This window comes from Cryptomeria japonica, chromosome 10 (assembly GCF_030272615.1).
Source record: "Cryptomeria japonica chromosome 10, Sugi_1.0, whole genome shotgun sequence".
Lineage (NCBI taxonomy): Eukaryota > Viridiplantae > Streptophyta > Pinopsida > Cupressales > Cupressaceae > Cryptomeria > Cryptomeria japonica.
Genome location: NC_081414.1, coordinates 805,321,939 through 805,332,530, shown reverse-complemented (window position 1 = coordinate 805,332,530; position 10,592 = coordinate 805,321,939). Strand labels below are relative to the sequence as shown.

Below are 10,592 nucleotides of genomic sequence, written 5' to 3'. Positions count from 1 at the left end.
TTTTGGGCCATCATACTTGTTCTCGAGGCCTAGGGAGACTTGATCCCCCGATTGCCAGCTGATTTGTTTAGACGCCTGACTAGCGTCATTGAGAAGGGCGGAGGTCAACGAGTGTAATTGTTGCATTATCCTCTGTAGTCGCCTTTCGATCTGGAAGAAATCTTAAATCTGCAATTGTTTATGATTGAATTTTGCTTGAGAGCACAAAATCTACCTTCAAGCGGTTAGGCTTCTATAGAAGGAACCTTCTCTGATACCATGTTGATTTTAAGGTTGTGCTCATTAACCACAGGCAAACATCAAATTTGTTGCCTTCCCAACCATAGACGATAAGCTCTTATCGTCACCCCCGAGCACGCTACATATATTTTTCACCATCAATTGATCTGCTTGTACATGAAATTGATTTGTCTGATTATGATCGAACTTCTTGTCTCATCTCTATTCCACAGAAGGAAGACCACATCCATATATATCCAACAAAAGGAGATATCCAAGAGTCATCTCTCATCAAGGAGCCATGACCTTCATGAAGCATCGCATGCCTTCAAATGAGGGGTGGCGGACTTTAACCAAAAGTCGGCCCCTTTGAAACAAATCGGATAAGTCAAACTCGATAATGTATGTTTAATCATTAAACCTAATAATGCATATGTGACTTAATAAAGATATTAAAGGATTAATATAAGTTGATAGATTCATCAATGTAAGGCCAATAGGCCATTCACACATTTGATCTTGTTGAGTAGCCAGTAGAATTTCTACCGACGTTATATCATCAACATGTAAGACATATTTTATAGAGACAAAGGAAAGAATATTATAATGTAATAAATTATCATATAAATGATTTAATCTATCAATCTCAATTTTTATTGTAGTTCACTTAAATTCAAAGCATCAAAACAAAGTAATGAAATATGTACCAATATTAAAAATTCCAAATTTATAAAATTACTTTTAAAAATTCATCATAGAAGGGTATACACAAAAAACACAAAGAACAAAGCATGGTGGTCACACAAAGTGGCCGTGAAAACAATCTAAAACATTAAGCAAATGTACATACCGAGTTTCATATTTAATCATTCGTGTCAATCTCACCTAACACGTCAACTTTGATGATTGCAACTTTGCTGTAATTAATGGAAAATCCTTTGTCAATCATAACATTCCAAAATTTGACAAAAAAAATACTTAAAATAAAATTTAAAAATATACAAAAATATATCCAAAAAGACAAAATTCCACACCCTAAGTTTTTAAATAAGGAAAAAAAAGGGAAAAAGGAAAAAGGAAAAACCTAAGTTGATGATGCAGCTCAGTAATCCTCAGTTGTTAATGGCCTATGCGAAGTGCTAATACCAGCAAGAGAAATGGACCCAACCCATGAATCCAATGTGAGTGCCATGAATGGTTGAAACATAAACATGAGTCAATCTATAAGAAATTAAAACAAATCAAAACATTTATTATCAAGAAAAATAAAACATGGTGTAAAAACTTAAAGAATAAGAGAAAAATATCGTTTGAAGTGGTCAAATCTAAAACTTATTATCTACAAATTTATACTATTTTTATCAAAACATTGAATTACATCCCAGATCTAACATGTAATGCCCACTATTATCATCATAATGGCATAGAGAATACACCACATCGTAATGGTATAGCGAGTATGCCATATCAAAAGCAACAAAGATAATAATACTAAGGATGAATAAACCATAGACTAGCTATGGTGCTAACAGAATAAACAATTTTAATTTCTGTTTTTTGTTAAACTTTATCACGGTTCTTGTTTTCAAAGTTCTATGTCATGATATTTTCTGAAAATTATTTTCAACACCTATATTATCTTACTTTCACTAAACCATTTAGACTAGCTATGATACAAGCAGTATAAGCAATTTTAATTTCTATTTTTGTTCAATTTTAAAGTTAATGTTAAACTTTACTACTATTCTTGTTTTCAAAATTCTATATCATGATATTTTTTTTAAATTATTAAATTATATTAAAAAATTGACATCTCCAAGTAAAGAACATGTCTCTGCTCTTCTGGAAAAAATAAATATCATCTTTGTTTAACTTTTTGGGTCAATTAATTAATACAGATTGTTGCAGCATTTGTGAGTTTGATTTTTTTTTGTGGTTTTGTGGTCAATTCAGATGTCGATATGTTGGAATTGATATTTCAGAAAGTGTGCTGAAGAAGGATAGAAGAAGCCTGGCAGAGCTTGTGGCAGGACATGAACCTAGTGCCATAGAGTTTGTACATGCAGATCTTATCAAAGGTTTGCACCAGGTGAAAAGTTATTATCCTGAATAGCAACTCTGCCTTTATGGCTTGGAAGCAGTGTTGGCAATTTGATAAGAGAAGATGTTGTAAAAAATTTCAAGGACATTCTCAAAGCTGTGGGATTCACTTGCCAACTACTTGTCTCCATGGGTAAGACTCTAATGATACCATATTCATTGATTTTATGTAAATCTGAAGAAGATTTCTAATTACCCTTTGATATAGCTTTATCAATATTATTGTTTCTTGAAGCAATGGATTCATTACTTTACTTATTATTAGTTCCTGCTATGCATGGAACTATACCGGAGGGTGCTATGGTAAACAACGATTAAACCAGTTTTCAACAACCAATAGAATCCTTTCATTTCCTTGTGGTGTATTATACTATAATCTTTCATAAGAGAAACCGATCAAATTTTAATTATTGACTGTTAAAAATTAATTTTGTAAGTTTATGATTGGAAGATGTAGAGGCTTCACATTTCACCATGCGAGAGAACGCACGACTATCTTTGTAATGTGACCTTGAATGTAATTTCACTTTTTCATACTGATAAATATTATTTCTTTCAGATGGATCTAACTGTCTTTGTATGTAACTCCAATCACAGCTCTTGCAGCTGCATCTTCCCCACTAGGAGTTGTTGGAGGTGAAGTAGTTGGTCATGGTGTTGCTACCTTGGTACTTCAATCATTCTAAAAGGTGCTTTATTGCAAATAATTGAATGAATATCTGTTATGATTTTGCAAAAATCATTCTAAATGCATATGAATGTCAGCTCATAAAATTTAAAACAAAAATATTTTATCATTTTTGTTGTATTTTATCATTATTGGATATAATACAAATCTCATCCTTATCCTCAGCACATATGGAATGTGTCATATGAAAATAACTAGCAATAAAGATACAAAAATGAGGTAAGAGCTTCATGTAAGAAATCATGATTTGAAGATTAATAGGAAGGGATCTTGGTTTAAGTTCGTTCTCAATTTGCCCAGAAATTCCAATCAGATCAACATTGACTAAAATGTTTCCATTGGAAGATTTAAGAGCTTGAGCAAAGTCTGTATTATTGTTCACAAAAAAGGCAAATCATGAGATGTTGATAATTTATGTCAACAGTTATTACCTTCACCACAATTCGCATTACATAGTAGCTTCACCGCAAAGTCTGTATTATTGTTCACAAAATAGGAAATGCACTAGCTATTTTCTTACCTTTATATAGGATCTTTTCCAATATTTTCAGTGTCTTATTCAATCGATGGGTCCAGTGAACTTCTCATCACTTGACCTCCAAGAATTTTTGCACCTACAAGGTGCCATGTGGTACCAATGATTCTGGACTTGGTTTGTTTTTATTAGGGCTTTTCAAATGCCCATGCAATGCATTTTCCTTGTATTGGTGCAACTTTGCTATTTATTGAGAGTTTTGGAAGTGGGTGTTTCGTCAGAGTTGTGGGTATTTTATCATGATCATGGCAAGGTGTGATTTTTGTCTTTCTTTCCTAGCAAAGATTCATCAAAAGAGGGTGATGTTGATGGGAACCTGGTATTGAATCTTGAAACGAGTTGTTACTCTTATGTTGATGATGCAAGCTCATCCAGGCAGACCAAGTGCATAAGATCGGGCTCTCTAGGTAGCTCTTATCCACTCCTGCTACCGCAGGCACCACAAAGTCTGACGATTGTAATAGGAAATGGGAATGAAATCCAACAATTTACATATATAATTATTATAATTCCTCGACTCACTTACGCCTTTGAATTAGCTGCTTTCTCCAGATTTGTAACTTGTTTCCATTTTGATATCTAATACAGACAGAAGCACTTTGTTAACAAAAATTGGGATATGTAGGTATGATCGGCTTTCACCTAGTTTACAATAGCTTTCTAGAGATGCATCTTTATCATTTCGTTGCATTGAAGATTTAATTGATGGAATCGACTGCTCTCCCTAGGTAAAAAGTACATGTACTTTTATTGTCTGAATTCTACAAGCAATCCTTAATTAGTGGCCTACTGCTTAGAAAATCTCCCAAACCATCTTTTCAAATTTTTGGATAATTAGCCTCGGCGTGACCTATCTTGTAATCCATACACCATGAGTCCCTGGTTCCTTTGGTGGTTGCCCTTTGGAGTTCGTCATTCATATCATGTGTCTTCTTAAATCTTTTTAATTCTTCAGAACTTCAAGAATTCCTAGGGTCGAATCGTTTTTTTGGGGTTCATTGTCATTGTATTCAAGCATTCATCCTCTTCACTTCCTCAAGAGCATAAGGGCATAAGAACATTTCACTTTTTCTATCAATGTACATTGCTCTATTGTATACATATTCACACGATGGTGGTGCAACCTTCATGTTCCTTCTAAATGAAGGTCTCGAATCTTTGATGACCAATGTTTCTTCAATCCATCTATTGATTCTTTTACTAGTTTCCTAAGAAGTTCTTTGAGCGTACAATTATATGCTCGCACATTCTCATGCTTCCTTGAGAAAAGAATTATTTAATTTGTACATTGGAATGCCAAAAGAATTGTGCACTTCTTAACTCGAAATTGTTTTCTTTCTAAGATGTGAGCACTATGACACATTGATTATTTTAACTTTGAAATGCCAGATGTGTTGGCCTGGTATCTAGATACTTGTCAGGATCCAATGTTCAGCATTTTCAAAAAAATGGCAAAATTTATTGCCAGCCCCGATGGAATGAATCACAATATGCTTTAAAAATGTAAAAAAGAATATGAATCTTTCACCAAAAATGCTAAAGGAATATGATGGAGGCTAAGACTGGTGGTTGTATTTTTAGTCACTGTTGCAAATCAGTAACCCCCTTTCATGAATTATGTTATAATTTCATGCTGCCTTGGTCAAAGTTTGGAGAAAGAATCACTGATAATGTGAAATTCTAGTTACCGATTTCTCTATGAATATTATTTATTCCCTACACACAATATATTCAACTTTATCACTTTTTTCTCTACTTAAACATGCAATGGTTTAACGTTGAAATAGTCAAATATCAAATTTTCACCTCATTTAAAAGTCAATGTGGTAAATAATTGTCCTATTTTAATTGGCAAAAGTTTACCTTGATTTGTTAAAACATATCATGTTTGAAAATGACCCATTTACAGATTTGATTACATATGATAATATTTTCAAGTGTTAATGTGTTTGCTTATAGGCTCAATAGGAGGGCTTTTGATATCATCATGCAGAGCCAACATATGTGATGCTTACTTATTGGATCCCTCAAACCTCTTGTACACTCCCACCTAATGCTTCTCATCAAGTGGGAGTTGGATGTTTTGTGCTTAATGATCAAAATCAGGTATGTATGTCAGTGCAACGTAATGTAAAATGGAAAGATAAATACTACAGTTATTTTGATAAGAAGATAAGGGTGTGTTGCAGTCACTTTTTTGGTAAATCAAAGTGGCTATTATATTTTTAATGCTAGTACATTTTAGTAATTGGACCACTAAATCTATCATGTAATCAGGTGCTAGTGGTGCTGGAAAATTATGGACCTTTTAGAGGCACGGGTGTATGGAAGATTCCAACAGGAGTGATTCATCAGGTATGCCATGTTTGTCTTGGGTTAGAAGACAAATGCTTGGATATTCATTTAAAATCAGTGTTTAAAATGATGATAAATTTGGAGCTGCTATGACATGAATCTTCTATCTGCACTGTTCCATTTTGCTCAACATCGGTGTTTAAAATGATGATAAATTTGGAGCTGCTATGACATGAATCTTCTATCTGCACTGTTCCATTTTGCTCAACAGGGTGAAGATATTTTCACTGGAGCAATCAGAGAAATCAAGGAAGAAACAATAGTAAATGATATTAGACTCAAGCTAATGGTTTATTTTAAAAACCGGTGCAATCAAACGATATTTATGATCTCTGGAAGCTAAGCTTGTATTACTTAATAGCAGTGGTGTCAAATCTTTTAAGTGGTGTTTAACGTTTGTTTCCCCTTGGAGATATAGGGTTGATACACAGTTCATCGATCTGGTAGGATTTGGGTGAGGAATCTCTTTTTTCAGATAGAGATACCAAGCAATGGAATCCTTCATCTTATTTATCGCACTTTGAATACAATAAATATTCTTTCCTTTTTGGGATTTTACATTGGTTTAAACTTTACAAATAGCCACCATGCGTCATTTGAGAAGTCAAATCTACTCTTCTTTATATATTGCTGCCAATTTCTTTTGAAATTGTTGTGCAAGAGTTATAAATTGACAAAGCTCAGGTGAGTCGCTGCATTTTGCTAATTACATATACTGATTTCTGTTATCAGATCCTCTATCTTATTTATAATTTATTCCTCACATTGTCTATTCTGTGGATGCCACTGGAGGATTTTGTTCTCAACCCCGCTATAAGGAACATTCTAGTCTAAAGAAAATGCTAGAAACATGCATTTCAAGCTAAGAAAATGCATATTTAAAAAAAAAAAATTGGGATTATCAACCGTTGAAACAAAGTCAACAATTTCCAATCTTCCAACTGTATCCTACAATAATGCAAACAGTAGTTGATGCAATTCATTGCATGGCTCAAGCTCCCAATTATGTAATTTTTTAAATTTTTATGAAAAAGATAAACTCTTACTGCATGAAAATTATTAAATGTTTTTATAAAAATTGATTTACTGCATGAAAATTATTAAATGTTTTTATAAAAATTGATGCATATTTGATTTCTTTATTTCCTTCTTTAGTATGTGATAACGTTTGCATGAAATTACTAATGTTACTTACATTGTGTTTTTTAACACAATGTTATGCTTACGATTCCTGATTGTCCAATGATGCTAAGAGAAGCCACCTCAATTAACCATTCTCCCTTCATTTTATTTGGAAGCAAGAATATTGGCTCTATCATGCTACAGTTGTATTCAGTTCACATAGAATTTTATATTTAGAGAATGTTAAACGTAAAAGCAGTACATTTGTGGTCTTTTAATGCCTACCCTAGTTCTAATAAATTTAATTAATCCACATATCTAGTTTTATTTTGTTATAAAGTATGGAACAACTAGAGTTTAGAAACTATGGTGCATCTTTCCCTAGTGTGGGTCGTAGGTAATCCCTTAACACTCCATTTTAAATCACATTCTATATCATCCTAGTCTTGCATCCAACATTCTGTTAACTTTTGGTTGATTAGTTATGAGTCAGACCTAAGACCTTTCCTTTTGTTGTTGGGGTGCTCTACCACTGAATTGTTTCTCAATCTTGTATCAATATTGTATTGACATATTGTTTCTCAATTATTCTTTCGATTCAGTGAGTCGACATATGCACAAATTCAAAACTGTTCTTTCGGTCTCTAGTAGGAACTTCGCTGCCCTGCAGCCCTTGTTATTATATGCTATTATCAAATTTCTACTTTCTTCAACATACCCATATCAACAAGGTATGAAAGTTTTGTTAGTTAGCATTCACTTCAATGCTTGTGCTCCAGTGATGATAGTCTTTCTTGGCTCTGCACTGACAATATATGAATAATTAAGTGGTAATATCTTATAATGGCTCTTTGGTTTTTTGCTGGTTTTTCTTAACTATTAGTGGAGTTAGTGCGATTATTGTCACATTTTCATCCATCCCCATTGTCTAAAGTGTAGGTCCTAATTATTCAATTTTATGGTATGAGTGCCATGACATCTTTTTCATTCTCTAAATCCCCTGCTATGTTTCCATTGCCAAAATGAGTATGAATAGAAAATATATTTTCTGACGATAAGGTTTTATGTTGGCTGGATATGTGGAGGAATCCTGAAACCCTTTATTCAGCGTACCATGACTGAGCACTTCATCAAGGCACTGGCTTGTATTGGATATGCACCAGATGAGGACTCTGTAAAATCTTGGTGTTATGATATGGAGATTGACAAGCTTCTTAGAAGAGTACAAATGTATATCTCATTCGCCCGAGGTTTGAATCTCAATAAACATCAGATCCAAATCAGTTAACAGCTTCTTCCACAAAAAAAATCATCGTGTATCCTCTTCTGCAATAAGATTTATCTACATCTATACATGATCATAAATTCTGATGTATATATACTATTTACATTTTGACAGACCTGGGGAGAGGGTTTTGGTAGAATTCTCCACGAAATATAATGTGGATGATATAAAAAAAATATTGCAACCAAAGCCTGCTGCCAGGTTCCTAGATGTTGGGGAGACAGCTCAGATTACACCTGTCAAATATTCCTGCCTGTCAGTCATGCTTTGGTGCAGTGCTGGAGGGACACTGATAATTTGTTTGCAGGCATCTTGGATTGGAACTCCAAGCCAATTGATCTGCGACATCCATATATCTTCTTCTAGTAATCAACCGAAACCACTTAAAAACCATTTTGCTAGATCAGAATTTCTTTATAGTTTTCTTGAATGTTTTTATTTTGTAAATAGGCTGCTTTCGGATCAGTTAACTTGTGCACAACTCAAGTACCTGCTTTGGGTTTAGCTATCAGCACCGTTGATATAATCGATCAGATCAAACTAGCATATAAGATTAGCTCATCCAATAACCTCTGTTCTGAGTGTTCTCCAAGGATATCGGAGAACCCAAATTTTTGAAGGATTTCTTGTACATGAATGATAATTTCTTAAAAAGTCAAGAAAGTAACATGAAACTCTTCGGACTGGGGAGTTTGCATTATATTTTCCTCTGATATATGGTGTGTAAATGTTGTGTCATTGCGTGCAGTGGTCATGTTTGTGCCTTCACAAAGATAAAAATGATAGAAAACCAGGAAGAATCAGAATTGGATACAGTATTTTCAAGAGGAATTGATCCCAACGTCCTGACCCCAACGTCCTGGATCCATCGCAGTGCCACAGCCATCCAGTTATACCCTCAACATGGTCCTCAAAGGAAGTTGTGATTGACTATGTCAGAAAAACAAGAATATGGATACAGAATGAGGCTGCAAAGGAAAAATTGGATACCAGGATTTTCTCCCTGGTAATTGAGCATGAAAGAATGCATCAAGAAACCCTGACCTACATGGTAGTGATTGACTATGTCAGAAAAACAGAAAATATGGATACAGAATGAGGCTGTAAAGGAAAAATTGGATACCAGGATTTTCTCCCTGGTAATTGAGCATGAAAGAATGCATCAAGAAACCCTGACCGACATGGTAGTTTTCATCCATGGTTTTAATGCAATTTTATAGTAGTTTTCAATAGTGGAAAGTAGAAAGTGATTAGGATTTCATTTACCGGCTACTACGTCTATTCAAAGAATGATCAGAGACTGCTCTTGTACCCTAGCCTCATATATTCAATGGAGAAGAATGCCAGGATAGCTAAAATTAATGCAAAGGATTGAATCCTAAGTAATTTCGTAGGGTTACAATCCTTTACTCTACCTCTTCATCTGCTACCACATACATAGTAAAAATATAAATAAATATAAATAATAAAGAGGTACAAAGAATTACCTGGCAAAAAGAATTTTGCAATTTTGCCCTCATTCAATTGCTATTTTTCCTGTTCTTTTTGCCCTCATTCAATTGCTATTTTTCCTGATCTTCTGCTTTGCCTTTTCATCTTCTACCGTAAACCAAAAAAAACCTAAATAATCGATGAAAATCCTGGACAGACAGATCAGTGCGCACACTGCAAACAAACTGTTACAAGAAAAAATGAAAAATCTAAGAAAAAAATTAAGAAAATGAAAAATCTAAGAAAAAAATCAAGAAATAACCAAACAAACAGAATAGAAAAACATAGCAATGACAGAAGAGAAAAAAAAAACAGGAAGAATGTTATCTGTACCGATGTGCCAAGGGTTATGATGTTCACTTCAAATGCTTTTCCCCGCTCCATGCCATTTTGAATTTTCTTTACCGTTGTAGGCTAGTTTCGAACATTCTCTCAATACCGTTGTAGGTTTCAAACATTCTCAAATCGTTGGTAACTTTCAGACATTCTCGATTGCTAAGTATTTGAATACATATTTAAATAACAAATTAATCGCTTGATATTATTTTTTTTTAATATTTTTTATTAATTTATGTGTAATTTAATTTTTTATATTAAGATTTTTATATAATATTAATTAGTATTTTAGATGTGTAATGGATTTGTTATATTAATTTATATTTTATACAATTGATTAAAAAAGGATTCATTTGTAAGCGTAGTAGTGGATCAAATATTAAATCTTAGAAACAATGTGCAATGGTAGTATGATTCTCTATGGTTTGACAAACAACTATTAGCACTTACATGTTACAATT

General features: G+C 33.5%; 1 protein-coding gene and 1 long non-coding RNA gene across 3 annotated transcripts; one reads left to right on the top strand and one right to left on the bottom strand.

The window, feature by feature from the left end:
- Positions 1-331: 331 nt before the first annotated feature.
- On the bottom strand, positions 332-10,267 carry LOC131079908 (uncharacterized). Of its 2 annotated transcripts, none has more exons than XR_009114075.2 (5): positions 10,129-10,267; positions 9,792-9,980; positions 1,304-1,440; positions 1,070-1,136; positions 332-586 (listed from the first exon to the last, which is right to left on the bottom strand). It is a non-coding gene; the product is annotated as an uncharacterized LOC131079908 (long non-coding RNA). The 2 variants fall into 2 exon arrangements; XR_009114076.2 differs by having other exon boundaries at positions 1,304-1,358.
- On the top strand, positions 2,896-6,455 carry LOC131079907 (nudix hydrolase 2-like). The gene is made up of 4 exons (XM_058017952.2): positions 2,896-3,008; positions 5,502-5,648; positions 5,820-5,897; positions 6,109-6,455. Exons 2-4 carry the CDS (start codon positions 5,550-5,552, stop codon positions 6,238-6,240), a joined length of 309 nt encoding a protein of 102 aa, XP_057873935.1. The 5' UTR covers positions 2,896-3,008; positions 5,502-5,549; the 3' UTR covers positions 6,241-6,455.
- Positions 10,268-10,592: the final 325 nt, after the last annotated feature.